Source organism: Sceloporus undulatus, chromosome 2 (assembly GCF_019175285.1).
Source record: "Sceloporus undulatus isolate JIND9_A2432 ecotype Alabama chromosome 2, SceUnd_v1.1, whole genome shotgun sequence".
In the NCBI taxonomy this organism is placed as follows: Eukaryota; Metazoa; Chordata; class Lepidosauria; order Squamata; family Phrynosomatidae; genus Sceloporus; species Sceloporus undulatus.
The window spans coordinates 168,829,472-168,843,506 of NC_056523.1; the positions used below are offsets into that span (position 1 = coordinate 168,829,472).

At 36.4% G+C, this 14,035-nt stretch overlaps 2 protein-coding genes across 3 annotated transcripts in view; one reads left to right on the plus strand and one right to left on the minus strand.

Moving 5' to 3' along the window:
- The window catches only part of ANKRD52 (ankyrin repeat domain 52), a 103,462-nt gene that overhangs the window by 66,753 nt on the left and 22,674 nt on the right, over positions 1-14,035 (minus strand). For both annotated transcript variants that reach the window (XM_042448287.1, XM_042448288.1), the window contains exons 5-7: positions 12,315-12,515; positions 11,930-12,017; positions 1,397-1,539 (exon numbers count right to left, since the gene is read on the minus strand). In XM_042448287.1, the coding sequence (XP_042304221.1) occupies positions 1,397-1,539; positions 11,930-12,017; positions 12,315-12,515 (432 nt within the window). The remainder of the gene's footprint in view (positions 1-1,396; positions 1,540-11,929; positions 12,018-12,314; positions 12,516-14,035) is intronic.
- LOC121920948 lies at positions 3,113-5,983 on the plus strand. Its single transcript, XM_042448289.1, has 2 exons — positions 3,113-3,382; positions 3,943-5,983. Exons 1-2 carry the CDS (start codon positions 3,347-3,349, stop codon positions 5,011-5,013), a joined length of 1,107 nt encoding a protein of 368 aa, XP_042304223.1. The 5' UTR covers positions 3,113-3,346; the 3' UTR covers positions 5,014-5,983.

Sequence of the window (14,035 nt, forward strand, 5' to 3'; positions counted from 1 at the left end):
TTGATCTCTGATGGTTATGCTCATGATTTTTCTGTTTTCATTTTAAGACTAAGCATGTGTATATACATATAGGGGTGTGCACACATACATTCATACACACACAGCTCATGGGAGAGTTCCATTTAACATTTTATACCTCCATCCAGAAACTGATGCCTTCTACTCTAGACATGTACCACAAGAATGAAAGAACTCTCCCCCAGTATTCTTCACCACAGAATCTACTGCTTAGGATGCATGAGAAATATGTGTGTGTTGTGTTAACTGTTCTCAAGTCAGCACTAACTCATGGCGATCCTATGGATAAGACATCTCTAAGACCCACTGTCCTCCACTGCTTTGCTTAGGTCCTATAAATTCAGGCTGGTGACGTCCCTGATTGAGTACAGCCATCTGGCATGCAGTCTTTCTCTCTTTCTATTGCCCTCTACCTTTCCTAGCATTATTGTCTTTTCCAGTGAGTTATGCCTTCGCATGATGTTGCCAAAGTACCACAGGTTCAATTTTGTCATCTTGGCTTTCAGGGAGTATTTAGGCTTGATCTGATCAACAACCAATTTGCTCCCCATTCTAACTGCAATGGACTGCTTTGTAACAGGCCTTTAGTTTGTGGTGGCATTTCTTCCAGAGGATGGCACTTATTTCCAAGCTGTACCTAGGATAATGTAAATCAGTAATTTCTAGTGCAATCTAGCATGCCCTCCTTGCTGGAAAAGAACACTCCACTGTATCCACACATGTCTGGTGCATTATTTTGATTCCTCTCACATGTAATCCCATGCCTTTATCAGCAAATAACTTCAAAGACTGAAGGAAATGGGTTTTAAAGTTAATTTGTAACAGGAAAATTGAACCTGAACCCCAGGAATATATGTTTTTGAGCTCAAGATGCCTAATCTTTTAGCAGAGCAAGTTAACTACCACATCCCATTGAAGGGGCCTGCTCAGACCAATAGATATTTCACGACTTCAAGCAATGATTCTTTCAACATAAAAATATCAATTTTCTGCTGGCAAACATTTGTAGCTTTGACACCAGCTGTCAAATAACTGTTCTGTATCCATACCACCCTGCCAGCCATGGTTAATACCTGTATGCACTTACTTCCAAAATTTATTTTTAAACATACGCAGCTTATGACTTTTAATATAAGGAGTCTATATAATTAACGGTGTGTGTGTGTTACATGTATGTATTTCCTTATGAAGTTTTGAACGAAAAAGTTGTTCTTATGTTTGTCATAATCCCACAATAAATTTAAATAATCTGAAATTATGTGTGCATGGGCTTCCAGGTACAGGGCTGAATGTGAGCGCTCAAAAAGAAGGTGAACACAGCAAAGAGAAATCTAGCCACACCATAGTGCTCACTGAACTAGGGCTTCACAGTACTTGCCTCAACTCCAAGCCTCAGCAGGTGCTTCACCACTTCAATCTGTCCGCTGGCTGCTGCTGTGTGCAACAGGGTATAACCCTTCTTGTCTTTGCATGTGACATCAGCACCTCGAGCCACAAGCAGCTTCAAGACTTCCAAATGCCCTGAGAGGAGACAATGTATAAAAAACAGAAAAGTAAGGCAATTTGAAAAGGATTACCATTTCCTATACAACTCTGCATCCTGCTTCCATTGCTATAGCAGATAGGGTATTTCTCACTCACACTGTTCCATACTGAAAAGTCATCTTTGAAAACTGCCCAGGCTACAGCCTCTAAACACCACTCTTGCACTGGAGGCCCATACATGATTTATTCTTGCAACATTTTGATACATGGTGATCATTGAAACATTCTGCTACTTTGTCCTGCCAGGATCTTATTTCAGTCAGTTATCTTCAGCCCTCCTCCTTCTATGTTCTGGATGACACGAGGGGGGGGGGGTCTAATAGAAGGATACATTCAACATTTGGCTGCCTAGTGCTCTTAGGGCTGGAGTAAAAGTAAATCATTTAACTTGGGCTAGGAGGCACAAGATGGTCCATTTTCCCCAGAGCTTTCGTTTCCGAGTGTGATTTCTTGCACTTCTGTTAATCATAGTGCAACATTGCCTCCCATGCAATATAAACCATGCTGAAGGTCCAATTAGTCTTAACTGCAGCAACATCTATACTATACCAAACAGTTGTGTGTGTGGAGGGTGCGATTCATGCTAAAGAAGGGAGTCAGCATGTTATCTACCAACTCACTTCCATTCTCTTAACCATATCAAACAGGCCAAGCATCACTCAACCTATCTGGGATACAACCCTAAACTATATTTTAGCATTATATGTAAAAGCCTTAGTTTGTATGCTTCTCTTTTCCTTCTTCTCTACTGAGAGGAAACAGGAAGCTTTTAATTTCACTTTTAAACTTTCCTCCTTCATATCAGACATAACTGAGAACTCTGGTCCATTTAGAATTGGAAATACACATTTCTAATGTCCTCCTTGACTCCTGACCAAGAAGAGGGGAAGGGAGAGGGAGCATACAAATGGAATGCTCTTACATGTAGTAGTAGTAGTAGTAGTAGTAATAATAATAATAATAATAATGTTTATTTATATTTCCCACCTCTCCCAAGGATCGAGGCAGGATTACATCAGTAAAAATAATACAATAATACAAAATACGGTCAATATAACACTAATACTGGATTAACCGACATTCCTATTAGTGCTCTAAAATAACAATTCATCTGATATTGGAAACACCAGAGTGGAAAGAACAGCCTGGGAAGCGCTGGACTACAATTCCCAGAAACCTTTGCAGACTGCATTGCCCTTAAGGGAGACTTAACTCAGAAAGAAAAAGCCAACGAAAGAAATAAAAAGAATTATAGGACTGTATTTAAGTTTTGGTGAGGATCTATTGTTTTCATCTGCTTCTAAGATTTATTATCTCTGATATTGGAAACACCAGAGTGGAAAGAACAGCCTGGGAAGTGCTGGACTACAAATCTCAGAAACCTTTGAGGACTGCAAATGCCCTTAAGGGAGAACCAACTTGGAAAGAGAATTTGCACATGCTCAGGGAAGTTTAAATCAGGGGTGAATGTCTGAGAAACTAAGCAGAGGTGGATAAAACAGAGTGTGGAGAGGAGAGGGACGCGCAAGCGGCATTTGCAAGGCGTGGGCATAGTTGGGGTAAGCCAAAGTGAGAAGAAATTATTGGAAAGGACATTCACAAGGTTTAAAAGGAGAGGTTTGGGGAAGAGACTAAGAAAATTGGGCTGACCAGCATAAAGTTGATAAGATAACCATATAAAGAGCTAAAAGAAAAGTGTTTGGAGCTGTAGTGAGGGAAAAGACAAGGAAGAAGAGTGATATACATTGGGACATACTTTACCTTAATATATATAAGAAAACATATGGAAACAAGAGAATCAAAGAGAAGAAAAGAAAGAGTAAGAGATTGTTACTTTGTTTAAATATATATGTATTTTTTTCTCTCTCCCCCTACATAATAGAACATTGAATAAGAATAACTATAATTGTGAGGTTTAGCTGATCCAAAATCTAAAAAACAATATCCCTTGACTACCTGATAGTCTGAATGAACTTATAGGGTGTGTGGGTTTCTTCCTTTCTTTCCTTTTTTTTTCTCTCTTTCTTTCTCTCTCTCTCTCTTCTCTTTTCCATTTCCCTTTTCTCTCTCCTTTTATCTTTAAACTTTTCAATTTGACCTTTCTCCTTCTCTCAAAGTAATACTGTAGTTGTATAAAAATAATAATAGGTGTCAATGGTTTTTTAAATAAGAGGAACTTAATTGGAAAAAATATAAATAGATAAAAATATTCTTGTTCTATACATAATCCTGGTGTACAAAGAAAGGTGAAATGGCTGTGTAAGACATAAGAAAGTTGGTTATTATATAGAAGTATTTTCTTGTTTATTGGTTAATGAATGTTAATATATTTGTATACCCAATTGATGCTGAGTTAATTTAACTGTAAATATTGAGCAGGAGGAACAGCAAATAAGAACAGAAAAAATGGCAAAAATAAGTAAAGGGTCAACACAATCTCAACTGCTGCTTACGACACAAAGAAGAGGATCTATGGAAGATTCCATTAAGATAATTGACCCAAACATTCGAATACTAGATGAAATAAGGAAACTACAACAAGAAATGAAGGAAGCAAGGATGGAAACTAAAGAGGACATTAGGACTGCATGTGCTGAACTAAGAGAGGAAATAAAGGACACTCGAGCGGAAATCAGAAAAGACGTTAAAAAAGAACTAGAAATCATAGGGAAAAAAATGGACAAGTTAACAACTGATCTTAATAAAACACAGAAAGAAGTTGAACAAATAAAAGAAAGAACTAATATACTAGAAAAGTCCTCCAAAGAATTAAACAAACAACAAGAAGAACAAAAACGCATGGAATGGAATAATGAATTAAGATACCGGGAAAAATGTATTAAATTAAGAGGACTAACAGAAAAAAGTAAAGAAGATTTGTACGAGAGACTTATTCCGGCTTTGGCAAGATACGTTGACATAACTCCGGAGGAAATGGAAATGGAAATAGACAAAATGTTTCGGATAAATTCTCCTCAAAATAAAGACAGGAACGTTTCAAGGGATGTTGCGATATGTTTTGCTAGAACTAAAGTAAGAGATAGATTTATTCAACAAAGCTATGAAAATAAGCTTTGGATAGAAGATATGGAGATAAAGATCTTTAAAGACATACCACCACAAATCATGATGAGCAGACAGAAATATAAACCCTTGACACGTCTTTTGAAAAATATTAATATTGATTTCAGATGGGATAGAATTGAAGGACTATCTTTTTTTTACCAGCAAAGAAGATACAAAATAGATACGATAGATAAAGCCAATGAAATAGAGATGAAGTTAAGAAAAGAATACAAAGAAAATGGAGGAAAAAGAGATTACCCAACAAAGGAATGGAGAGCTAGTAAAAATAATGGTACAAACAAGGAAAAGACAGTTAAAGAATTAGAAAGATTTGATCCATTGGAAAGAACAGAAACAGAAACAGATCTTCTCAACTGGAACTAAGAATAAAAAACTGAAAGTTTTCGATTTTTTTTCTTCTTTCTTTCTTTCTCTCCTTACACTTAATTATAAGTTATATAGAAATTTACACAAAAAATAAATAAATAAAAAAGAAAACTTCTTTTTCACAAAAGGGGTGGAAGGGGTGGAACAACAAAAACAACAACAATAAAAAACAACAAAAACATTTTATTAAACAATAAGCAAATAATCAAGCAAAATGTCAACTAAAATATTATCTTGGAACGTAAAAGGAATAAACTCCAAATATAAAAGGAATATAATCTTTCACCAACTAGAAAAAACAAAAAGTGACATTATATGCATTCAAGAAACCAAAATCAAAAAGGAAGAAGTAAAATATTTAAGAAACCCAAAATTAGGCGCATGCTATGCATCAACAGCAAATAAGAAGAAAAAAGGAGTAGCGCTATATGTTAATAAGAAATACGAATCTAAAGAAATATTTTGTGACACTAATGGAACCTATATAGCAGTAGAAATAAGACTGAGGAATCTTATATTTTTAGCAATAGGAATCTATGCACCACATGAGAACAAAGAGATCTATTTCACCAATTTATATAAGAAGATCCAGGAACTTAAATATGATAACATCCTGCTATTGGGAGATTTTAACGCGGTTATAAATCCTAAAATTGATAGAAAAGCTAATACAGGAAGAAATATAAAAAAAACGCAAGGGAAACTGCCAAAGATCTTCTTTCAAATGATGGATGAGGTAGGTTTAGTTGATGTGTGGAGGCATAAATATGGCCAAGCAAGAGAATATACTTTCTTTTCGGAAGTGCACAATGCTTTCTCAAGGATAGACCTATTTTTAGCAACCAAAAATTTACTCCCGCTGATACAATCAATGGAAATTCTTACAAAGCCCATCTCTGATCACAATCCCATAGAAATAAAAATTCAAGAACGAAAAATAGATTTTTCTTGGAGATTGAACACTGATTTATTAAATAATGAAAAAAGTGATAACTAGAGTGAAAGAAGAATTAAAATGGTATTTTAAGGAAAATACATTAGACAATCTCCCAATGAAGACGGTATGGGATGCAAGTAAAGCAGTGGTGAGGGGAATTTTAATTAAAATAAATATAGAACAAAGAAAGAAAAATAAACGGGAAGAATTAGAGTTACAAAGTAGACTTCAAAGAAAGGAAAGAGAATGGAAGGAGAAAGGAGATAAAAAACTGAAACTGGAAGTACAGATCTTACAGGAAAAAATTAAAGCAATGACAATTAAAGAGATCTCCACAAAAATGAAAATGATAAGACAGAAGAATTTCGAAAGTGGAAACAAAGCAGGAAAACTATTGGCACAAAAAATAAAAAAAGCATAAAGAGAAGAAAATAATTAATGAAATAAGATATAATGACAAATATTATACAACACAAAGTGAGATTATAGAAAAATTTGTAAAATATTATGAAGAGTTATATGATGACAAGATAGAAATAGAAAATAAAGAGAATAAAATTGAAGCATATTTGAAGAAGCAAAATATTAAGTCAATTAAAGAGATACAAAAGCAGAATCTAAACAAAGAATTTTCCAGTAATGAAATAATAGAAGCCATTCAGAAACAGAAACTAGGAAAAGCACCAGGTCCTGATGGTTTATCATCATTATATTATAAAAAATTTAAAGAAGAACTTGTGGAACCACTTAAAAATACATTTAATGAAATTAAGACTTATGGTATACCAGATACATGGAGAGAAGCTTTAATAACAGTCATCCCTAAGGGAGAGAAAGATCTTGTTGAAATAAAAAATTACAGACCTATTTCATTAACAAATGTTGATTATAAAATTTTTACATCAATAGTGGCAGAACGTCTTAAGAAAATATTGAACGATTATATACATCATGATCAAAATGGATTCCTGCCGAGAAGACAAGGCTATAGTAATATAAGGACACTTATTAACATTTTGGAATATTATGAACAACATAATGAAAAAAAATTAGCTTGTATATCATTGGACGCGGAAAAAGCCTTTGATCGGGTGGATTGGGAATTTCTATTTCAAGTTATTCAAAAAATCAATATGGGTGAAGATTTCTTAAAGTGGATAGGTGCAATTTATAAAGACCAAAAAGCAAAATTATTAATCAATGAAGAGAAATCCAAATGTTTTAGTATTAAAAGGGGTACAAGGCAGGGGTGCCCCTTGTCCCCTTTACTCTTTATCCTATTGATTGAAGTTTTGGCTAATAGAATTAGGGAGGAGAAAGGAATTGAAGGGGTTAAAATCAAAAACTTTGTTTATAAACTAAAAATTTTTGCAGACGATATTATTGTTTTTCTAAATGATCCTTTGGAAAGCATTGATATATTAAATCAAGTCATAAATGAGTTTGGATCTTTAGCAGGATTTAAAATAAATCCAGAAAAAACTATGATACTCTGTAAGAACATGCACAAGGAAGAAGAAAAACAACTAAGGGAAAGATCAGGATTTGGTATAAAGACTAAGATTAAATATCTAGGAATCTATTTTTCCAACAGAAATATCGAATTGTTTCAAAACAACTATGTAAAAATATGGGAAGAGATAAAAAAAGATTTAAGAAAATGGTCGAAATATAACTTATCTTTTTTAGGAAGAATTGACCTGATCAAAATGAATGTATTGCCAAGGTTGATGTACCTATTTTCTAACATCCCAATTATGACTAATGATAAATACTTTGATATATGGCAAAGAGAATTAACAAGATTTCTATGGCAGGGTAAGAAAACAAGAATAAAATGGAAATTGCTAACAGAAGATAAATTAAAAGGGGGGGTGTAATTTACCAAACCTTAGATTATATTATTATGCTGTTTGTTTAAAGTGGCTAGAAGAGTGGTGTACTTTAAAAAATGATGCCTTGTTGAATATAGAAGGTTATGCTTTGAATATGGGTATACATGCATATTTATGGTATAATACACCTAAGAAGGATAGCATATTTAATCAACACATCATCAGAAGAGCAATACTTAAAGTTTGGTTAAAAATTAAACATCAATTTTATAATAGTATTCCCTCCTGGGTATCATTACAAGAGGCATATTATAGCAGAACTAAAAGCAAGGATCATGCATGGTTAAGATATGCAGATATAATAACTAAAGACACTATGGGGAAATATACCATGAAATCAATGGAAGAAATTAACAAGAGAGGTAACATACAAGATTGGTTTTTATATACCCAACTAAGAAATCGCTTTATGGAGGATAATAAATCACCAGGATTGACCACAATAGGTAATGAAATAGATGAGATCATAATGGATAAGCAGGGAAAACATATATCTAAATATTATAAAGTGCTAAAACAAAGAGATTTAGAAAATGAAACCATTAAACACTGTATGGTAAAGTGGGCGCAGGACATTAAGAGCACAATTACTCTGGAAGAATGGGAAAAGGCTTGGAAAGAAACAAATAAATTTACTTTGTGCCAAAACTACAAAGAAAACTATATCAAAATGATGCATAGATGGTACCTTTCTCCAGACTTGATTAACCATATATATAAAACAGGCAATAATAATTGTTGGAAGTGTGGGAAACCTGAAGGGAGTTTAATACATATGTGATGGTTATGTGTGAAAGCAAAAGATTTTTTGGAAAAGAATTCTAGAAACAATGCAAAATATCTTAGGTATAAATATAACTTTAGATCCAAAATTGTTTCTTTTAAACATAACTCAAAGCATAAAAAATACAAAATCTCATAGAATCATTTTGTATATGGTATCCTGCGCAAGAATGTTATACGCTAAATATTGGAAAGATGTAAATATTCCATCTAATGCAGAATGGCTAATCAAGTTATATGAGGCAAAAAATATGGACATACTCTCCGCCTCATTGAAAGGAAGCTCAGAAGAAACTATGAAGGAAGAATGGGCATGTTTGGATATATATGAAAATAAGGGTAACATAATTAATCTATAAATAATCACTGGTTGAGAAGTAAAGATATGTCAAGATGATTATCCATGTGAAATTTTTTTTTCTTTTTTTGTTTGAAATAAGAGGAATAAACTTTTAGCTTATAGTTTAGATATTTCCAAGTGTAAAGGAAGGTGGGATAGGAAGAGTGATAAGAGTAGTAATAGCCTTGTAGAGAGTTTAGTTTTATGTGGTATGTTTATCAGACTAAATGAGTTGGTGGAATATCTAATGTAGTAAATGTATTATATGTTGTATGGTTAATGGTATATACAGTAATGGTATGTAATTGTAAATTTAAATGTTTATTTGTGTTTTTTTTTATTTTGTCATGTGTATTTGTTCGTTTTTAATTGTAATAAAGAAATTAAAAAAAAAATAAAAAAAAAAATAACAATTCATCAATAGCCAAAAATCATAGTCAGCATTAAGCCACAATTCAGCATTACATCTAAAACTAGAAAGCCAGTCCCTGTTTGGACTGAAGAACCAGGAAATAGATCTCCCAATGGAAGAGTGGATCACTACTCAAATTGGCTGTATTAAGCAAAAGTCCATTATACCTGCTCCAAAAATATAACCATAGGAGGCAGCAATAGAAAAAGACAATTTTAATCAAAAGTACTAGCAACTGCAGTAGTAACAGCAATCATTGCTGTCATTTTTAAAATGATGATCATTTTTAAGAACACCCCCCCCCCTTAGTGACAGATACAAACTGGTGGCCAGGGTTACTTCACACACTTTTAAAACTGGCACAGAGAAGATACACTACTGAAGCACTCGTAGCTGGGTATAGGTGTTAATTCTTATTGTGTGAAGATAGTCACATGGGACTTCTGCCCAGGAATAAAGCTCTGATTTCTCTGTGGCTCTGCATTGGGCCTGCTCCTGCCTATTAATGCAAATGCTACCTCCTTTCCTATCTCTGTTCTTCAGACAGGCATTCTAGCATGTTACTTGGCTTTATTTACCCTGATTAGGCCAACCATACTGTGATGCTAGAAGGTCTGAGTGGTTTTATACAAAGGTTCTAAGAACTCAATGCATTTACTTATAAACTCTGAAACAGCCACATGAGGCTAGTCAGACAGAAATGAACAGGTTGCTTACCCGTGACTATGGTTCTTCAAGTGATCATCTGTGCAGGTTTTGGTGCCTGCACAGTAATCCCCACAGAACATTCTTGAGTTAAGAAATTTTGCAGGAACCTCACCCCCATTACCTCAAAATACGTCACAGCACACCTATCCCAAATCTCCTCTGTACTGTGTCCAGCGCAAACAGACAGACATAGAAAGAGGGGAGGGGAGAGCAGTTGTGTGAATTCACAGATGAGCACTTGAAGAACCACAGATTCAGGTGTATCTGAGGAAGCAGACTCAAGTCTACAAAAACTCATGCTACCAACTTCTTTCTTTCAGTTAGTGTCAAAGGTGCTACAAGATCCCACTGCACACAATTACAGGTAAGCAACTTCTTCTTGCTTATGGTCTCTATGAAATCATATAATGGGTGGCTGGTTAGCTAATACACCAGGACATGGGGATCTATGTCAAGCAAAAATAGAAGATAATAAAGCTTGACCAAAGGAAACATCAACTCTTGCTCACACATCAAATCTATAATGAGAAAGCAAAGTGAGAGAGTGTGACCATATAGCTTCTCTGCAGTTCTGGAAGCAGAACCCCTCTAAGGAAGGCTGTAGAGGCATCCACAGCACAAGTTCAATGAGACTCAAAAGCCTATAAAACAGCACCTGTGAAAACCTAAATGGGTGGAGGGACCTCTGGAACTACTTTCTTTTGTAAGAGGATTGTAGTTTCTTCTCTATAGATAGTTTTGTAGTCTGAATGCATTCTGAGGAAGGGAGGGTGTCGAATTCTATGGTGTACTCCAATTCGAGGGTGGTAAGTACTCACTGATTGTTGGTAATGGCACACAAAATGTCATAATGGCATGATAAGCTGATGACATGGGTGGAGACAAAGAGTAGAAATGGCCAAACAGTCAGATAAGTGTTAAGTCAAATATGGCATTAACTTTGTCTTTTTTGAAACCTCGCTTTGAAAACCCAAAGCAAATGGCACAGGATTGAACTTTATACCCTTCTCTCAGACAGGTAACACAGGTACTCAGTGTGACTGTCTGAAGGGGCCATAGGAAGTATAGAGCTTAAACAGTGTTCTCAAGGCCATCCAAGAAACCTCAGAGAGGAACACCTTGCATGAATTCTGAAGTATGCCTTTTTTCTCCTTTTCTTCTTTTTTCTTTTGGCAGTGGCCAAAATGACAAAGAGAAAGGAAGACAGCAAGAGATAGGTTTAAAGGCAAAGTAAAGCAATTCAAAGAAATCTGAAGCTCAGAGAACATACCTAGAAGTTGCTAATGTAGTGGACAAAAAACAACTGAGGAGATTCGGAGCAGGCACAATGTGACATGTGTTTTGAGATAGTGGGGCTTGTGGCCCCCCGCCAAATCTCAGCTCAAGAATGTTCCAGGTTGCTTACTGCACAGGTGCAAAAACCCATTGTGTGATTTCATAAGCCAGGAAGAACTACACATTGCTTTAAACATCCCAGTGCAACAAGAATGTTCTTTTCATCCATTTCTTCATCTTGTCCTATTCTCTACTACTTGGCCTCACTAGCTTTGCAGCACATCTATATCCACCATCAATGTGCCAGTTGAGAAAGGGGCAGATGATAAAAGCCGAGAAAGGACAGGTAGAATGAGTCATTACATCCCTACTGATCTGTATTTATGAACTAGAGATATCCTGGCTCACCGTTCATTCTCTTGTTCATTACACTACAGCAGTACACTGATATTCCCAGCCCTGTGTAGGAGATGTATCTACAATATTCTGTTCTTTTGCACAACACACATAGAGAACTAGAAAACAAGCCAACCAGAATGACTGCAAAAACAGCAAAGACCTACCAAGGAAGGCCGCCCAGTGTATTGGCTGTCTCTCCTTCTTGTCACATGTGCTCAGATTGGCCCCTTTATTTAAGAGTAGGTTTACCATCTAGAAAAAAGTAGAGAAAAAAGGGCCATAGAAGTTAAAAACCAAATGTTATACAAAATCAAAACACAAAGTAATTTATTTGGTGCTCCCTGACCTCATAAGTGTTGTGGAATTGACAGTTCTACATTTGCAACATAGCAGCTTGTGTTATACATGTCTTTTCCCTATCCTTTACCTGTTTCGTATACCTCCTCTACAAGCTGCTTTTCCCCTAACAACAACTGTCCTTCACTACTCAGCCATGTTTGACAGTGGTACAATGCAGAAAGACCCTGGAAGTAGGATGTTACAACTTACCTCAATGTGCCCACTGTGTACGGCATGATGTAGTGCTGTGCGGCCAGTGCGGTCTGCCACATTGACGCTACTAAGCAGGGAGATGATGACCTCAGCACACTTGGTGGCTCTGTTGGCAGCAGCAACGTGCAGTGGTGTTTGCCAATACTTGTCACGAGCGTTGACGTCTGCCGAGTGCTTTAGAAGGAGGTTAAGTGCCTTCTGCCAGGGACAGAAGAGAAAGACAGCTGAGCAGACAAGGGATCTTTGTAGGAACAATGACACTTTAAGGAGCAATGCAATAGTGTAATGCTGTGAGACAACAGATGTGGGATGCTCAAAGAAAGTTAGTGTCATGGCCTGAAGAATTTGGAGAAGGAGGCGTGCCAGATGCCCAGCTATACAGATATGGACTGAGTGAGCCTTTGCAAGAGAGGAGGAACTAAAATTTGAAGTGATCTAGCACCTTGAGAGAAGACAGAGGACAAACTTTGGGCTTTAAGTATAGCCCAAAGCAATAATAGGAAACCGCCAACCAAGGGGTCTCGCTTTCTCCAGGTTCCAAACCAGCCCTCTGTGGTTCCCCAAACAGCCAAACTCCCATCCTGTGACACCACTGTTTCAAGGATTCCCAGCATTTGTATGGATTTCTCCAAATGTTGATATACTTCCCCTAAAGCTTAGTAATTGTCATTGAGGGCTTTAAGCTAAATATGCTGGTAATTTTGGTCCCAACTCTGTTGTTTTTGGCCTCACCCACAACTGGATGCAGCATCGAGAATTTATCTGAAACTAAATTTAATCCTTAATCTGAAAGAGGTTCCCCCTCCTTGGACTAACATAGCGACACAATCAGATTTCAGTTTTACATGGCACAGAGGTTTGGTAGAAGTTGACCATAGTCTTGCTGGAGGACCTACAGATGCCTAGAAAAGTGTTCTCTCAGGTTAAAAAAAAGTTAGGCCTATAGTTGAAATTTTTTTCCGTGAAAGCTAAGGGCAGACTGTACATGGTAACAACAAAGAAAACTTGCTCAAGACCAAACGTCCAAGGTGTCACATAGCTTTAAAGGTCAAGGCTCTGTGCTCAAATGAGATTAGTCTGACTTGTAAGGAAGAAAGCTCTCTCAAAGCAGCTTACTGTCAGGTCAAAGCTTCAACACCCAGACAGCCAGAATAAGAACACTGAAGGCTACCACAAAAAGGAGTACAGGCAGCAACAAGATTTGGCAGCACATTTAAGGAGACAGGTGCAGAAAATACAAGTAGCCAAGGTTTTCACACTTTCAAAGCTTCACAAATGCATGATCAGGAGTGATTTCAGTTATACCAACATGCTGCTAATACATAGTTTACCAAAACTAGCATAAAAATTTGGGTCAGTATTGGGTAAGAAGTAGCACTGCAAAGAAATCTATCATAATCTGTCTGTCTGGGGAATTCTGATGCTGTCGCCACGGCTAAGGAATGCTCTTTGGTGACTAGTGAAGTATAAGCAGCTTGGCATTAGGCAAAAGTGGCCTAATGCCCTATATTTTGATAGTGCTTGCCCATTCATTAAGGTAAGATGATATACCACTGCCCCTTTACTATCTCACAAACTCTGCCTGAGATGAGGCCCCTTCCCGCCCCACTGGAAGCCAGCCATCAGTAAAATCGCTGACACTGTTTTAGAGCAAAGAGGCAAATTAATCGAGCCAGCTTAAGTGGTGCTTCTCAGATGTTGAGAATGGCCTGAAGCCG